Source organism: Zootermopsis nevadensis, unplaced genomic scaffold, assembly GCF_977971745.1.
Source record: "Zootermopsis nevadensis isolate Lab colony 2312 unplaced genomic scaffold, Znev_1.0 Znev_ptg000022l, whole genome shotgun sequence".
Taxonomy (NCBI): domain Eukaryota; kingdom Metazoa; phylum Arthropoda; class Insecta; order Blattodea; family Termopsidae; genus Zootermopsis; species Zootermopsis nevadensis.
The window spans coordinates 10411338-10430139 of record NW_028259154.1 but is presented as its reverse complement, the minus strand read 5'-3'; the positions used below and the strand labels follow the sequence as shown (position 1 = coordinate 10430139).

The 18802-nt window shown below is 36.9% G+C and overlaps 1 protein-coding gene across 17 annotated transcripts in view; it reads right to left on the bottom strand.

Moving 5' to 3' along the window:
- Positions 1-18802, bottom strand: part of SPR (G protein-coupled sex peptide receptor) — a 619021-nt gene that overhangs the window by 130125 nt on the left and 470094 nt on the right. The window contains exon 7 of one of the 17 annotated variants that reach the window (XM_087353880.1): positions 4096-4119. The exons of the other annotated variants lie outside the window; for them this stretch is intronic. Coding sequence (XP_087210006.1) covers positions 4097-4119 — 23 coding nt within the window. The 3' untranslated portion in view covers position 4096. The remainder of the gene's footprint in view (positions 1-4095; positions 4120-18802) is intronic. 17 annotated transcript variants of the gene reach the window in all.

The window sequence follows — 18802 nt, the reverse complement described above, 5'->3', positions numbered from 1 at the left end:
AGGTCACATAAGTGCTTCATCCCTTCTTCTAAGTGCCCACTTGTTAAAATGTTCCTCAGATCAAATTAATCTTTGAAATTTGCCTTGCGGCGAGAGAAATAATTTCAAACTTAATGTACTTTTACACGTACCTCGCCTTTTATGGAAATATGTGTGTGCGTGCATTTATATAACTTATTCATGCATATATGCAAATATTCGGCGATTCATATACCACCTGCACGTTAAACCATGCTTATCAGGTTATACTCTGTGAATAACAACATCTAGTGCAGTATCGTTTAATATAACTTTTGTGAAACACCTTATTTATTTCTAAATCCAGTTTAAACCTTTTTATTAAATGAATTAATTTCCCAGATGACCTCTTGAGGTTGAACCGCGTAAGACAATAGTGTCTTTTTATAGTGTTAATAATTGTTTGTTTACTTATTTTATATGCTTATTAGGGTTTTCCACGAGTACATTACAATGATGAAACACAATGCAAGATTTTGAATACAGAGTCTCTGGTTCCACGATCGATTTATCAATATTTAAGATGAATACTTTAGTCTCCATGCACAAATAGTCAATTCTGGTTTTATTCCTGATATCGACGCTGGTATACTTCTCTTCATCACTACTGTACCCAAAAAACTGATAAAGAAAGATAGCGAAATCTTTCTTAAGACGCTCACCAAAATAGATCATATAACACTGGCACATTTACTTCCATGGTTTCAATGACTGAATAGGGCGTTGCGTTATTGTACACGTGTTCGATTTTGTTCGGAACATTTCAGATAAACCTTCGTGTTCAGATGACGAACCAAGCGCAGGGTAGGAGCTTCAATATAAAAGCGAAAACGAGAAATCTCACAATGGACGAATCACAACTGACGGAACAAAACCTATGTTTCTGAGGGGAAGACCTCCCAGACATCATTTTGTCTACCGTCAGTAACAAGTGGAAACCCTGCATACAAATATTATAGCTCAGATTAAGATAGGCAATTCTGGGTCTGGGCTGTGAAATTTCGGAAAGGAGAGTGATGTGTCTACGAATAATATATAATTTGAGTAAGATAAATCATGGGGTTACACTTAGGTCAGATTTTGTACAGCAATTACAGAAACACTGGGTAGGGTGGGGGAATATAACATCCTTAATACTTTATTTAAAAACGCCTATAAAGAATGACAACAGGTCTCAGACTATAATTCGGGAGATACCCGTTTCGAATCCCGTCTGATAAAGTTTAACACCATTATTTCCTTGGTTTTCATAGTCGGACTACAGTAAATTCTAAGACAGTATCTATAATAGGCCACGAACACTTCACTCCGTATCATTTTTATCTTAAATTTACATCAGCAAATAAGCATAAACAGTTGATGCAACGTCATTTTGGTTAGCTATGTCGTACAAAATATTTGTTTAAGCTCCTTTGTGACATTTTGTAAGACGTTAGTTTACACGTTGGTTAACCCCTGTCCTAATTTCTGGCTGGAGTACATCTCGTAGCATCGAGATGTAAACTTATAATGGCGGGCACATTAGCGATGAGCTCACAGTGAGTCGTGTAACAACATCTCTCGACAGATATGGGAAATAAGGGGTATGTTACCATGGCGACAGCACACATTCTAGTTCCAATAAAAATTGTACAGTTATTATGAACGATTGCTTGTCTGTTAAGTGTTTTAAATCCTTTGACGAAAAATCAAAGACACTACAAAAGGTTTCTGCATCCCATGCAGAAGACCGGAAGATATTAAACGATGACTTTAGTTGTACTAAAACAGGTAATTCACTGAAAATGCAAGAAAATACTAAAATATTATAATGAAATTATTTAAGGAGCATCAATATATGTAACAACACAATCTTTTCGCACTGATGGTTCAATATTTTCCAGTCTACGAACAGTATTACACGCTGAAGAGCGTAGATTTATTATGCTCTGAAGGCCTCCGCTCGAGCGCTCAACAAGTGTATATTACCTTGACACAGTGACATTAATGTTAACTAGTAGTAGTTCTGACTAAAATTATTAACCATCACGTTAATGTACAAGCAAATTGGGATTATTTTCTACATTAAAATCATCAAGGAAACGTAACAGAAGGAGGAAAATTTCCGAAACTGATCTACCACAAATAAATAATTCAAAATTGTATTTTAGAAGAATTTCTCAGATTCAAATTCTGTCCTGTAGACACGAACACTGTGATTGGTATAGGAGGCCAATAAAAGTAACTACCTCAGCTGAGCTCCTTAGTGCCTAGAGTATGATAAAACTGCGCTTGGTAAGGACTATCTTGGTGATAGATGGGTATGGAACAATTTAGCATCATCGTAGGGGGATAGTGCAAAATCCAGTGTTCTGAGTGGTGACAGATCTTCGAAAATATACGATACACCCTCGTCGTTCGTAGAGGTTGCATGAAAATCCCCGAGAAAGGTTAGGGGAACCAAAGACACACGAAACTTTATACTTAATTCATAACTAAAGACTAATAAAGCATGAAAACCTCAGTTTTGGTGTTTCTTGGGATTACGTCGGCGTTCCTGGCTGAAAGTTGTCAGGATGATGGAACCCAAGGCAAACAACCAATTCTAAAACTGCGAGAAGTACAGTCGAAGTACACTCAGTGTGGCACGATATCTACGTCACTACAGAGAGAGATGCGAGCTGTTGTGTCACTCCGCGCGCCTGCGCATGAGCTACCACGAAAGAGAGTGGTATCTACGCCGCGATGCATAAATATTACGACAAACATTTTACAGCAAATAAGCAAAGCCGTGATGCTGAAACCCGCAAAGAGGTCTGCTGTTACTAAAACTTTATGACAATTATTTTAATGTTGGTTTATTAATGTGCAAAAATCGCTGATTATTCGTAACTGCTAACACATTAAGAGGTCAAACGAACTACCCGCGAGCCTACCGCAGTGGATAAATTCCTTTTTGTAAATATATAATTTACAATTCTGCATATCTTACTGACTCCAAGTTTCATGAATTACAAATACAAACCGAGTGTGATTACAGCTTATAAGTTGTAATCACACTTCAAAGTTATTTAATTAACTGTTTTCGATATAAAAATCTAACTATATCTATAAATCTATAATATAATAAATCTATAAAAATCTAAAAATTTAGATCTAAACATCAAAAATCTAGACGAAAGTCTACAGTTCAATTTGTGCTTAATGTGAAGTTAGGTCATGTCAAAATCGCCAAGTAGTTTCAGAGATGAATCACGGGGAAGAAAGCACATTCTCCCGTTTATGGGTTCAATTTACTATCTTCGTCCAAGAAAAGCATATATTCTAACTGTAGCTTAACTTCTGTTAGTGCAGTTTCCTTCATATCACATTCAATATAAAATTTTAATAATCGATAACTTTTCTACAAAAATTTAATTAACATGCCAACCGCAACAAAGATTTTGACTTGTTAACCACATTGTGAAGTAAACTATAAATTGAGGCCTATTTTCAAACATATTTACTTCGGAACCCTAAGATATACCGCGTTTCTTATTCACTTGCTAAGTTTTAATAAAATCAGGAGCGTGGATAGGCCAAGTTTAATTTCCGTTGCTAACTTCATTGAAATTCAGATGAACCAGAGGCGTTAAGAAGTTAGGAAGAAGACGGTTTCCTATTACAGAAGTTTCAACATTAGAATATCGATGGGCCCCGTGTATTTACTACTGACCTTTGCTTCCTGTGTGCGTGTTCTGATCCACATATCGGCTTTTAATCGAGAAACATTTTCACTGAGCTCCTTTGTGAAAATCCTTGATCCTTCTTAGGCTAATAACAGGATATACACTTCAAAAAATCTATGGTCACAGTCTCTAAAACGCATAATCTATATCCATTCACTAATTCAGTGTCGTAAAATATTTGTATCTGAATAAAAGTTAATATAACAAACAATAAATTAAACTATGAAGTATCAGACTAACGTTCAGATTATAAATTCGAAAAAGAGGTATAAAGCTAATTTATTATAGATTTATTCCCTATATGCAGTGAGCAACTTATTTCAAACAAATTTATAGACATATACAAAACTTTCTTTAAAATGGTACTCACATTACGCACAACACTTTCCTTTGTCTGAAATGAAAAATGGCGTAAAACAATTTAACGCTGGTAGAGAAACAAAGAAAACCCACAAAAATTAAAGGAACATTAATTTATGCCTAATACGAAAGGCCACGGTTAATGAACTATTTTATCTTTTGTGTATTAAAGACGAACAAAATTGTCTTTGTAGAGGAAAAGCGAAAAGCTGAAACTACAGTTAATGTATTGGAGATTCGAACCCATTTTCCATACGATGATTTCTTCTGTGTTGTCATAATCAAATATTAAAATACGTAGCGTAATAAACAGAATTATGAAATAGAGTAAATTCAATTCTGTTCAGGTCTGTCCACTACGTTTTACGCTTATGTACCACAATCATTTTCCACACGTGAAATTCGCTCTGTCTACAGCCTTAACACAACAAACAAACCACACATGTGACATTCATCCATTCACACAGATTCCAATGTTTATTCTGTTCATATGTACAACCTGATACATAACTTATCTGCCTGAAGTTTAAGAATGAACTTCAAAAACATAGCTGACACTTGATAATGATGATGCTTGTAAGATGATTATAAATTATGAATAGAAATGGATTCGAGACTCAGTTACAGAGTATCTGCTCTAATCTAACAGCCAACATCGTCACCCATGGCTGTAAGAGTTTGGCATGAATCCGACCTCATCTGCCAGTGAAGATTTGTTCGCGTGCAATTTGCGCGGTCTGAGGCCTGGGCCCTGTACCGCTTGGTCGTAGGGACCGTGGGTTCGAATCTCACTCAAGGCATTGATGTTTGTCCGCGTTTTTCTGTGTTGTGCTGTCCTTTGTACAGGTCGAGGCCTTGCGACGGGCTGATCACTCGTTCAAGGAGTCCGATTTTTTTACAAATCTTATACTTTCGGTACGATTTTTAAATTCAACGCAGTAATAAGCTGTATTTATTTATTTAGTTTATTCAACGATGCTTTCAGTATCTAGACTATATAATATTGTACTAGAGGATTACAGTGAGTAATAAATTGTAATGTTATGTACAAGGAAGTGGTCGTGGCCTAATAAAAGGTACTATTCATACATTTGCTGGGAAGAACTTAGGTAAACCACAAAATATCTCAGGCAGGATTTCCGACATACGGGTCAAGATTTAAACACGAGACCTTCCGAGTACGAAGCAGAACAACCAATCACTCAACTACGACATTCGATGGAAGCTTTAAAAGGTTCTTTCCCGTTAATTTTGATGGGTCATAATACGATACGTTTAAAATATTACTCCACTGTCGTTCTGCTCTGTATTTGATACAGGACTGCCATCTCACAAATTAAAGTTCTTGGAATTCGCTGTTGGTTGTTACTCAGAAAGACATCTCATTGTTACGAGCGTTATATGAGTTCGAAGCAGCTTAACACAGCAACCACCAGCCGAACTGAATCAGATCTTAGTCAAAGGGAGAACCAGGGTGGCATCAGACCACAGCAGGCTGGCGTCAGATTTACTCTGGTTTTGCATTCGAGAGGAATCAAGTTCGAAACTCGACTCGGTTACCAGCTACAATGACTAAGAGCTATTTGCTCGGGTTTCACCTTCAAAATAATCAACAGACCATACTCAGTATGAGCTTGTCAAATCATCAGACGGAATTTAAACTTTGCAGTTGGAACGCCATGATTAAATTCGTAAGATTCAATCAGTTTCGCATCTGTGTAGATTTGCCATTCTCGGAAACCGAGGAAATATGTTGCCCTCAAATAGGCCACGACCACCTTCTTCGAAATTCTTACCAACCTTAGAATGTGAGAATAAAACGCATATTTAAATTAGCTAACAATCCAACGAAAATGCGTATTAAAACAACGGAGAGACGTAGTCAAAGCAATCTCTTATTTAAATTCAAATATTTTCGTATGCTTACAACGCAGCCATTTCATAAAAAGGAGGAAAATACTGTTTGTACTTGTTTAGGAAGGGCTATGTGCGTCTAGATTAGCCTAGCCTAACCTAACCTGACAAGCAAATTTCTGATTTTATGAAATTCGAAAACCCACCACTGTGTTAACAGAAGTTCACCAGTGAAATCAATATCAGTTCCCATCTTCAGTAACTAATTGTCATTATTTTAACACTAAAAATCACCAAATCAAATATGACGGCAAAATCTTAAGTACATGCAGCCTGTTACTGAAAAACATATTCTTATTGGAAGTCTTAACAATTCAGCATATAAATATTAAAATCATTACTTATCTCTCCTTAATTGAAGAAAATATCATTTAATGCTGTGTAATATTGTCATGTGTTCTTTAATCGAACCCACATTGCAACATTCGCGCCTGTAAACTCATTCTGTTGAACTATAAAAATACAGCAAAGCTTGAAAAACATCGGCTGCTATATTTAAATCCACTGGCGAACATCCCAACTAACGCGTGAGGTCTTACCTTCGAAGCCTTGAATTAGGGCAAGGTCACAGTCAAGCATGTGTATGCTCCATAACGACGCGGGTCCATTACCTTAATGAAACGTACCACACGTTTAGCCCCACTGGGGCTCTCTTATCACCGTACACAGACAGAAGGACTGCGTAGTCAAATGGGTGAAAAATAGGAAAATGTCCCCACCCTGTAATTTTAGAACATGAAAGCATCATTAACGTTTGCTACTGAAACAATGTCCTTAAAATAAACAGACATTCCGCTCGAGAAGAATTATATCCAGCCCAGCATACACTTCCCCAAATAGCAGGCAAGGTGAGGGAATTATCTTCGGAAGGTTAGAGGTTCAAACCCGTTCTAGGGCACTTGTTAGTTTTATTGCAATTCTGTGTCTTTTACGCCAGTATTTGAATACAGAATGGAAAACATAATGTATTGAAGTAATAGATTTATTATAAATCATTCTTGGGCTATCAGCAGTGTCAGGCGGTTAATAAATAAACCACCAACGTTTCCTCCCTGAGGTTGAAATGGTTCTCTAAACGTTGGTGTTTCTTTTGGAGTATTCGTATATAAAAATTACACTATATAATCTCAACTTCAGTACCCTGAGGATGAGGACGAAGATGGTTCTCGAAACGTCGGTGTTTTCTTTATTAAATCACCTTACACGGCAGGTAGCAGCCAGAAAAAAATGTATTATACTTCGTCACCATGAAACCTTTAGGTCATAAAATGATTGATTTTATCCAATGCCTGTAATATCTATTGATGAAAATTTGAGAATTCTTGCCTTTAATTATTAACAGCTAAAGGAGCATGGTTAGGTTAGGTTAGTTTCGGTTATGTTAGGTAAGGTTAGGTTAGGTTAGTTTAGGTTAGGTTAGGTTAGTTTAGTTTAGGTTAGGTTAGTTTAGGTTAGATTAGTTTAGGTTAGGTTAGGTTAGGTTTGGTTACGTTAGGTTAGTTTCGGTTACGTTAGGTAAGGTTAGGTTAGGTTAGTTTAGGTTAGTTTAGTTTAGTTTAGGTTAGGTTAGGTTACATTACCATATGCTGTCACTGATTTCCTCGAGCACAAAATAAATTAACACAAAAAATAACATAAAATTAACTCGAAATGATGTACTTTAGGGAACCAGAAAGGAGGGTTGATAAATGAATGGACTGATGATAAGAAAACTCAATGCAGTTTAACGAATGCTACAAGAATATTTTCTCTAGTGTCATTTTTTGTCGAGATATGAATAATACCAAAACAAAACACCAGTTTCATTTCTCTCAAGAACGCAATTAACGTGGCTTTAAAACTGTGCAGACACGACGCTGTACCGAAGCATCGGCGCTCACCTTTGATCTACGAACGCAGTGTGACAAATGGCACGCTCAAAGCAGTTGACAGCGAGTAGCAGATTACAGAATGAGTCTGCCAAAGAGAATCATTTTGAAATAAAGTTTCAGCTACTGCTTCCATCCTCACGGTTGATTTACTTAACCTATAATGAGTGGTCCCTGAATTATGCTCTATCAGTTACAATGTTATTACGAGTCGAATGAGGAGTAATGAAATGATAATACAGCAAGTCATCATACCGATCCTAGACAATTTTTATGTCTTATTTTTATATAACGACGTTGTGAGTATCTCAAAATACATTTCGTAGGATTATTGAATGATTAATCCACATTGATTTGAAATAGGCATTGGAAACGATCATGTCGTAATATAACATACTCTCCCGGCATTTTCCTTCTGGTAATGAGGAAAACCACGAAATGCTTAAGTGAGTAGAACAGGTGTCTAACCCAATATTTTAACCCCGAACAGCCCAATGCATATTTAATGTCCTTGCTCAGGTAATCACAAGTAAAAGAATACTTGATACATCAATATATAATTAAATACTCCCATAACTCAATATGTTTCGGGACAGAAATAACATTACGAAATACCGAAAAAGTTAATTAGGAAACGATGCGTAATAAACAAAGTTAATAAATACTATACGAAGTTTCGCTGCATGCATCAGAAGTCAAATATGGCTGCAACTACAGAACAAGGAATCTAAATAAATCTTCAGTAACGTATCTTGAAAATTATTTGCATTATAATATATTCATATATGTGTAATAATTAATAGCTTTACACAATGAGACTTCCTTAAGACGGCGTAAGTCTGCCCAAAAATTTGTATGATTATATGAATATTTAACTGAGTAATTATAGTTATATCAGATGGTTCCACTATATTTGTAACTTGTGAATGAAAGATACAATGGTAATGATGACACCATTAAAAACTAATCATTAGTATTACTGACATATGCTACAAATTCGTAACTTTTTTAATATATTGTGGTATATTCAGCATATCAAGAATGTTTGAAATAAAACTTTTATATCTGATCATAATTATATCTTATATTATGCAACGATATGTTGCAAGATGAGACGCCGTTAAAAAAATCGATAAAATTCGATATTTATTTAATGTAAATTATGGGTTAAATGTATAAATATTAAGCAAAAACCAAACGAGCTCAACTGTTAGCTTGGATCCCAAATCGAAATGCGTTCATTATTTTTGAATTTAATTATTCATATGGATATACATGGCCTCACAATAATTCAACCATAATGATGCATAATTAACGTTCCCTACGACGGGAAGGGCACGCCCTAAACTGTCAGCGACACATATTTACCTGAACAGCCGGCTTCAATTTGTCTTGCTTATTTGCTCTGCCTTGGCGCGAGGATTTGGTTTCCAAAATAAACAGCTTCAGAAAAGCAAACACTTGGAGTCCAGATGCGGAAAGTGATAAGACTTAGTGTCACAAAATAAATATTGTCTTCAGAAATGTTTGGTTTCTATTATCAAATGCGTTCTCACTTTTCTGAAGTTTAGATTTCACATGAACAGACCAACTAAGTAACTTTCATATCAAATTTAACATTTCGAAATCTAATCTGTAGTTTTACAGTGAGTACAGTGTAATTTTTCTTACGTGGCCGCTGATCAGTGCGTGGTAAATGAAAGTAAGAGTAGTGGGAGTTGACATTCTGGGTGCAACGGAATAGCGAAGCAATTAAACTCAAGTAGAGCCAACACACATGACCCTTTGAATCCTTATTTCTGTTACAGAAGTCACGTGAATTTGGTCCCTTGTCACTATGACACGGCGCATCTACGCGTTGCGCATCAAATAGACGTCCTTCAGGTATGGAAGGGACGAGGGAATGTATTCAATAAACTAATCATCGCGGTCTACTGGTTATTACATACGCTTCGCGTGCTGAAGATCCCGGGTTCAAATCGAGGCATAACGAGTAAATATAGTCACTGAGGATATCCGTGGTTTTCTCAGTTTCACCATAAAAATCCGGTAATATACCTCAAATCAGGCCACGACCACTTCCTTTTTTAACAATTCCTTTCCAATTCATCACACACTCTCAAATTCTACGCTATATTTTCAGTTCTACAACTAGTGTCGTTAAATAATCCAATAAAAATTTCGGACACATAACAAGGGGTGATGCTTAACCTCGGAAATGGGTGGGGGAACCAAAAACCTTTCGTTTTGAAAACGAACCTTTGGGCCCCTTAGAAGGTGGATAATGTTTTGACCATCTGAGCCACTACTAACGTCCCAAGAAGGATTGTGCTCCATGAAATGAGTTACTTAATTAAAGCACCAAAGCATTCAGTTCACGCAAAGTATACGCGAGCCTGACGTATGTCAAAGTGGGATTAAGGAAGATTAAATATCAGGGAGGGGGAGCAAGACCCCTAACGGGCTACCTCCCCCCTCTCTCCTCGTAAAACGGTTAGCTGATCAGCACCGTGTGTATTTGTAACAGTCACTATCACGCGGGCATGGATGACTTGATCCAATCGAAACTTGTAGTGGACCAAAATAATTTGTACGCTTGTGTCAACAGTGTAATTAATTAACAACACAACTTTCTGGTAGTAGCAAACAAAGCTTTAATGCTGCCAGTAATAAAGCCACCCATTAAACAAGTCCTGAAAGAGTACACTCCATTTTAAAAGCTCATAAACTGCTCCTGTAACATCCATATTAATTATACTCCCCCCTCATTATTTTGAAGGCAATAAAATCCTATTATCGTTACTTCGAGTTTATATTTACCAGAAAAAAAGTTGTAAAGAAATTGAATTCTTTCCCCGGAGAAGTACACAGTGTATGGTAGTATTACTTTCCGCTTCTAGTTCTTCCAGGTTGTCTATTTCCATAAAGTTTCGACAATAAAATCTATACACTCATCGTGTGCCCCATTTGACATCTACTTTACTTCATTTGTTTGAATATTAGGAATGGATGAAACTGACAGAGAATAACAGAAAATAACAGACCATAAAGACACTAGGTCCTTCAACGTCTTAGGCAAGTAGACCGTAAGTTATGCTTAAACCTGGATATGTATATCAGAACTTTCTCAGCACAAATAATGCAACTTGTAAATGTATGAGGTATTTGACTTGCGTGTACATTTATATACATGTGGATACACTAGCCTCTAGTTAAAACAGAATTGGCTCTTTATATTGCGCCATTTGTCTTCGAATTCCTATTTTTTGTGCTGGGAATTTGCCAATTGCTTCAAAATATTTTTGGGAACATTAGCACACATATTTACATTTAATGTGTCATATATTGTTGTTTCTTTCAGTTAATGATACTGTTTATTTCGTCCTCATCGTCATTCTAATACGAAACAAGAAAATAAAAACAGTTACAACACATATTTACTTTAGTATTATGATTTGACAACATTCGCAGTTTGTTTAGTTCTTGGAAGAACTGGTTAAATGTAGCAACTGAACGTGTGTCAGTGCCCAGTTTGTCAAGCCTATGGTAAAATAATAACATAAAATACAGGGTGAGCACTAAAAAACTTCGCACTTTCAAAATGGTACAAAAAGTACATGTGGCTTACTTGGAACAACCCACACCTAAACCAATACATAAAATCTCTCGAAGTTTTATTTGAAATGACCCGGGTGATAATTTCTAGATGCCACTAGTTTTCAAAATGGCTACCTCACAACAGAGGAGTAGGTGTGTTCTACAGTTAGCGAAGAAAGTCTGTAATAGCTGTTAAACGTTCATTTCACGCACAATTTCATCAGAACGAGTACTCATTTGCACCAAAATCTTTGCCATAGATGGAGCAGCGAATCAACTTCTACATATTATATCGCTAGGGATAACCTGCACAATGTTTGGGTCGCGTTTGATTATTGTCTCGACATCTGCTGTGTAATCCGCGGAGCATATATCGAGAGTCTGTGACGTGTGTACCAAAGTTTGAGACTTTTTCTATCGACTGGTGTATGTGGGAAGTTTTACATAAGCCGCGTTCATTTTCTATATCGTTTCGAAAGTGCTAATTTATTTCGTGCTCACCCTGTATATCTCGAATTTCAATACGAAAGGTGTCTTATATAAAATACATGAGCATTTGTATTTACTGATGGTTTACGATACAAGTTCCGATACATGCATCCACAAAAACTTCAGTTATATCCGTTTATTCCCAGACCAAGTCAGCTAAGCGCTCACAAGCACTCTGGTCTCTTAGAATCAAAATTAAAAGAACAAAGCATCAGACCCTGACGCGATGAGATCGATTCTAAATCAATGGCAAAAAAACTACCCATAAACATTAGCAAGTTAGGAAGTCGTTAGCAAAGTTAGAAATGTCACTGATCGATAATGAGTACTGATTTGTATCGATAGTACCGCAAGGCAACATGGGATTGAGCAGCGTCCAATGAGAGCAGGATGTTTCTGGGTTTACGGCCTCTCAAATGCTTTCTGCGTCATCTGATTCGCCATTCAAATTTGAATTCAGTATCTAGTAAATGAACGGCTCGCTTATCACTGAGAATCCAAATCAAGTGGACATGGGTCAATCTAGACCTCAAGTCGTCACGTAGAAAGAACCCGTTGGCTCTAAGCGAAATGTACATGCACTAGCTATTCATATCTTTGTCGAGGGCCGCCGAAGAATTAATGGTATCATGGACAGTACGCGAAAATTCATTTCATTAACTGAAAGTGTGTAATTGGTAATCGAAAACGGAAAACTCGTGTTTCTCCCTCTCTCAATTTTTTTGGAAAAGAATTATATATGTGACTTAAAGAAATAGTTTAAAACGTCATATAAAATGAATTCTAAGAAACGTTATACGTACAAATATTATTTTGTTTTAATGGATCTATAAAAAAACTAAACCTCATTGCTGTTTCTTTTTTAATCATAGCTCAATTTAAAACATAGTCAAAAGAATTCTGCAAATACGTCATTAAAATATATTTAATAAAGAATTTATTATTTAACCAAAGTTTCAGATGATAAATTTGTTAACGGGGCAGAATTTCTTACTTTCAAAAGTGAACTTCCAAAAATACGAGAACGTTTAATTTTTGCTGAATAATATCATCTTAAACTTATATATTTGGCTCCAAGTCTGTTGTAAATATCCTTAGACACTGATATAAATTTTGATCTGTTAACGTAGAAAAACCTTTTTTTTAAATTTAATAAAGAGAATCTTTCTTCACAAACGTCAGTTCTCGCAAAAACTGTCAACATGCCGACTACGTATTTCTTAATTTTTGGGAAAACTTCAGAAGGGAGACCAGAATAAAATATCACCAGTTCTGCTTGTTGGAGAGAGTTTTTCAACGAATCATTATTTTGTAATTTAGTTACTTCTATTTGAAGTTCATGTTAACAACATTGATGTCTTCTTTGAAACAGCTTCGAAAAAAATAATTTCACTGAAATGACAGTAAAAGTAACTGAATCTTGACGAGAATTTGTTTTAAAGCAGTTGAATATTTTATGAAATATTTTTCCATAGGCCATCAAAACCTCCGGTCTTTAAAATAGCTTTACCAGGGAGTAAAATGGGCCAAGTTTTCATGCCCAATATGGTTATTAATTAATAATTAATTAATTTAAATTTAATTTCGATATCCTTAATACAAGGCCACGGTGGTCTAGCGGTTAGAACGCTGGCCTTGTAATCCTGGAATCTCGGGTTCGATTCCCGGCGGTGCCCGAATTTATAACTTATGTTGGGCAAGGCCGTGGTCTAGGCAACACGGAGTTTTCCTCCGTGGCATCCCAACAATTACTCCATTCACACACAGAAGAAGGCAATGGCAAACCACTTCTGGATCATCTGCCAAGAACGTATATGAACAGGTCCTAGTCCGAGAAAAGGATGGAAGGATCCTGTTCATATGGACCTGTCGTCAGACAGAACACTAATAATAATAATAATAATCCTTAATACCTTTAAATACATCAGGGTAGATTTTACATTCTTTCAAACTCTCGTATAAGCTCATTCAGATGCGATATTATATCTTCCAAAAATACCACCAAGACTTACTGCAAGTAATAGTTCGGATACTGACAGTTTATTTTCATTTATTCAAAATCTCAATTTCTACATTAAAGAATCTTCTTATTACACTGCCTCTGCGACGCCATCTTACTTCATTGTAATAAAGTACTTCACAAGATTCCACCTCAATTTCCTGCAAATACTGTTTGAACTGACGACGATTCGAGACATGATTCCTCATGAACTTCATGACAGAATTACACCTCACAACTTTACTGTAGAGGACTACTGATGAATAATACATTGAAAAGTCATCGGAGTTACAGTTTTCTTACACAACTACATTTCGTAATGCAACCAACAGAACCTTCTTTATAACATTTCACGTTTCCCTATTTTAGTTGTAACAAACTGTCCAGTTGTCGTTCTACGGAAGCTTAAAACGGATGCAAGTTTTGTATAAAAAAAAATCCCACGACGAAAATCACTAGATTGTATCAGTATCTGAAATATAATTACTTTAAACCAAGCCAAATGAAAGTCACTTTGCTGTTTCCTGCAGCTGGTCACGTAAATTGGTCCACAAATCTTCTATTCGTAGCATCACTGTACGCACTGATCAGGTGAAGGGCAGACTTTTCAGCAGCTGCCAAGATGAAATCTTTGACAAATTCTGTATCCATGAAAGATTTTACTTTCTTAGTCAACTGTTCTTCCAGTTGCAAATGGCACGGTCTTCGACCACTGTTCTTTAAATATTCGGCATTCGTCTATAACTTCCACTTTTCAGCAGTAGCCATTTATTTTCAGGTAGTAACAAATGAACTTATATTCAATACTCACATCGCAGTCAGTACAATACAAAACCGCGAACAATGATAAAAGCAACAGTAATGATAAAATACTCTATACTTTAAAATGTTATTCCAGGAATTGTACAATGCATATTGAAAACAAAGCGTAATTAACAGTGACTTCAAATTATAAAATTATAAAATACATTTATGAAATCTGAGAAACTAATATCGTAACAATAATCTATGATATACCAAAAGGAGAAACGCTGCTTGGTAGCTTTAAAACAGTTTTGACTTAAAGGCACTGTTAATTTTATAAATCTATAGTTAATAAAACAAATTTTCATAGTTTTGTTAAACGCCATATGTTTTGAACAACAGAAAAATCTGCCTTTGAACAGGAACGCGATTTCAATATAAATGGTCTATATCTACGCAATTTTTTAAAAATAAAAAGTGTTCTGGGTGTTTTCCATCGTCTAATAAAATCATAAAATTGAACGACGTTTCGGAGACGGGACTCCGTCTTCAGAAATACCTAATCTGTTGGGCCCAACAGAGTATGTATATCTGAAGACGGAGATAGAGTCCCATCTCCGAAACGCCGTGCAATTTTATGATTTTATTAGACGATGGTAAACATCCAGAAAACTTTTTATTTTAAAAACGCACCATCGTCACAAACTTTTAGATTTGAGAAACGCAATTTTTGTTTCATTAAAACATTTTACCACTGTCTGCCCCAAGGCTCAGCAATGTTCTCATCAGTAACAGAAAGGTTTCATCCATCTCGCATTGGTTAATTAAAAAATCACGTGACTTGCATGTAGTCGACCGCCGTCCTTGAGGTAAGAAACCCGAACACTATCGCAACATCAAATCTGAGTTACCAGAAATTAAACCGAGTAACAGACAATAATAACGACACACTGGGCAATGATGTTTATACAATCTCTTTAGTTGTCTTGGATCAGGCCCCGTGTTATGTTTCAGACGGCATGTGTTAAGTCACGGTTGCCAATTCCACACCGCGAAAATATCACTAATGTAGCAGCCTAACAGCAAGACAGATGGACGCTGTATTGAACTCATTTCTTAAGTGTATTTGCGTTTCGTTTACTTCTCCTGGAGTAGGAGTGACAGTCCGCGAGATATTGCCAGTCAACACTTCATTTCTCAACGCACGACGATCTTGTGCAACAGATTCAAGAAACGTCTTGAGATTTGTTTCACGAGAAAGCATATTTTCCGTGAGGAATGCAGACAGAAAGCGAAATGTTTCTTGCAGATAAAATTAAATTAGCACTGGAAAATTCCGAGGAATGTTGTTTCTCGAAGACTCATCATAACTCCTTCCATTCCTTTATTCAAGTTACAGTTTCCCGGTAACTATAAATCGCGCCATCTTACACAAACATTTTTCACGGCGTTCCATATCTTCGTTCCCCCGTCACTTGTTAATTACTGCTAAACACACATGGCAGGTTGCCAAATAACAAAGACGCCAATAATTATGTTAATGAATTATTTACCAACGCATAATAAAATTAATTTAAGGACGCCTCTATTTTATACCAGGATGTCTTCTGGGTTGTTACGCCGTGTAGACTGATAGAAGTGTGCAGACGTTTCAGAGCTTCAAGCTGTCTCTATCATCAGGGCTCATCGCCCTGATGATGGTAGCAGCAAGTACCTCTGAAACGTCGGTAAACATCTACCAGTCTACATGGCGTAACAACCCAGAAGACAACCATCTTCTGACACACCGACGTGAAAACCTCAAATCCTACTTAACTTTGTTATTCTTTTGTTTACTGTCATATTATCAACTACACAGACCTGTGTTGTGTAGTGTAGAAAGGAGGGGATAAACAAAATTAGGAATAAACTCAATATAACCGGTCCTCGCAATGATAAATAAACCCAGGACCTCCAGAATGCAAAGCATCAGTTTTAGTCGCGTCGCCTCGTGTGTCGGTCGAGATATATCTTCTGTTTCGTATTTTAAAACCGCCGTCACAGTGGCCGCGTGGTCTGAGGCGTGGGCCCTGTGGGGCTTGGTCACTGGGACCGTGGGTTCGAATCCCACTCAAGGCATTGATGTTTGTCCGAGTCTTTCTGTGTTGTGCTGTCCTGTGTACAGGTAGAGGCCTTGCGTCGGGCTGATCACTCGTCCAAGGAGTCCTACCAACTGTCTAATAGGTCAAAGCCAACGAAATTTGAGACCTGCAGATGCTCAAGGCACTGAAGAACTGGTCGTCCAAGTATCCAAGTAAGTATTTTAATACCACACATTCAAATCTCGGCACGAAGACGGGCGAATCCTGTCCATGGAGTTACGTGATTTCTCTCAGTCCTTCCAGGCAAATACCGGGATAATTAATTGGGTCACTAACAACTCATTGATCACTAATTATTCCATAATCCGACACTATATAATCCTGAGTTATTTACATCGTCGTTAAATAATAAATAAACAAATAGGGCAGGAGCAATACGATGGCTAAACATTGCTGTCTTCTTGGTTTTTGCGCCGTGTAGTCTGATACTAGACTACAACGTGCAACAACCCAGAATACAGCAATCTTCATACTCACTGCCGTGAAAACCTCAAATCCTGCAATACGATGGCTATTGACAGAGGAGATAAAAAGTAAATGAAGAAAATTTTCATTTTAGAAAAATGCATCTACGATAACGTATCTCTGTATTGCGCATATTGTAGGTGTTGGTCTTACGGGTTGTAATACCGTGTAGACTTCATAGTTGTAGAGGTCGAGCGAGTAGTCGTGGCACCTAAATGCGCGATGCGTAAGCCGAGAGAGGGGAGTTCATTAGTAGTGGGGGTCGCACAGCCTCAGCTGTGGTGACGCACCGAACTAAACACAGCTAGAGCTACAAACCAACTGAAGCTGACACCCCTCTAGCGCGTGATTCGGACGAGTCCATCTCACACGACCAAACCCAGTCCTTTGCGCAGGTGACAGCACTTCTCGCGCGACTTTTAGGAACAGGCAAAAATCAAAAAGTTTGTCCTCGAACGTTCAAAAGATGTTAAAACGAATGATTTTATGCCAGTCAGCCAGTCTCGTAAATTCTTCGTTCAGTAACGCTGATAATAGAATGAATTAATAGGTTTTTAAATATTAAAGCAATATACTTGGATGCTGGAGGCAGGCACAATATTTCCAGCTTAGATAGTATACGGATAACCGACAACTCAACAGGCCAAAGGTCAACAATCCATTTTCAATATGATTACAATAGACGCCATACTTTCGGAAAAATGTATATTTAACACCAAAAGGTCCATATACGACGTTACTACTTGGAAGTCTTAAAACCAAAATCTTGACCGCTGTGTGTACATTAAATCTCAACATTCCCGCTTACCCTGCTATTTTTACACTGTCATATAAACCATATTAATCATGAGCACTTTTTTTAATTTTTACCATTTGGTGAAAATAGTTCTGTGTTGCATCATTCGCGACTTGTGTCACAGTTTCGATTCCTTTGCTCTTCTACTCCTGTGGAAAGACATGACTCACGCTCTGGGAACAAACTTACCAACATTCTAGCCGTTAACTTCACTAAATCAAATCGTAACCTCATCCTTCTTCCCACAGGTCTGCCAACTGCCAAGAGCATCACGACATTGTTTTGAAGTCTGGCATAAAACACCTGAGGTCTATTGATTGATTATGGAATAGCTCAAGCTATACAGCATGTCCCATAAATCCCAGCTCATATGACGACTATTATTTAGCAAAATACGGAAAATTCAAAAAGATATCGTAAACTGAGCTTTTCCAATCGCAGATGTTAAAACGCAGTGTCGGAAGATTTCAGATATTTCACTAAAAATGTCATTTCTTTTTCGTAGTTCGTATAAAAGTAAATGGTACATTTTAAAGTATCATTAATAAAGACCCTTGTACTTATGACGCCCTTGGCGTGTCTTTATTACAAGGCACACGAAACAAACTTGCAATTAGGACGATGTCTTCATTATATTTTTATGTTTCAAAATAATTAATAGGCTATATTTTGATGAAGTATGACATTGGGGTCTAAACTAGTTA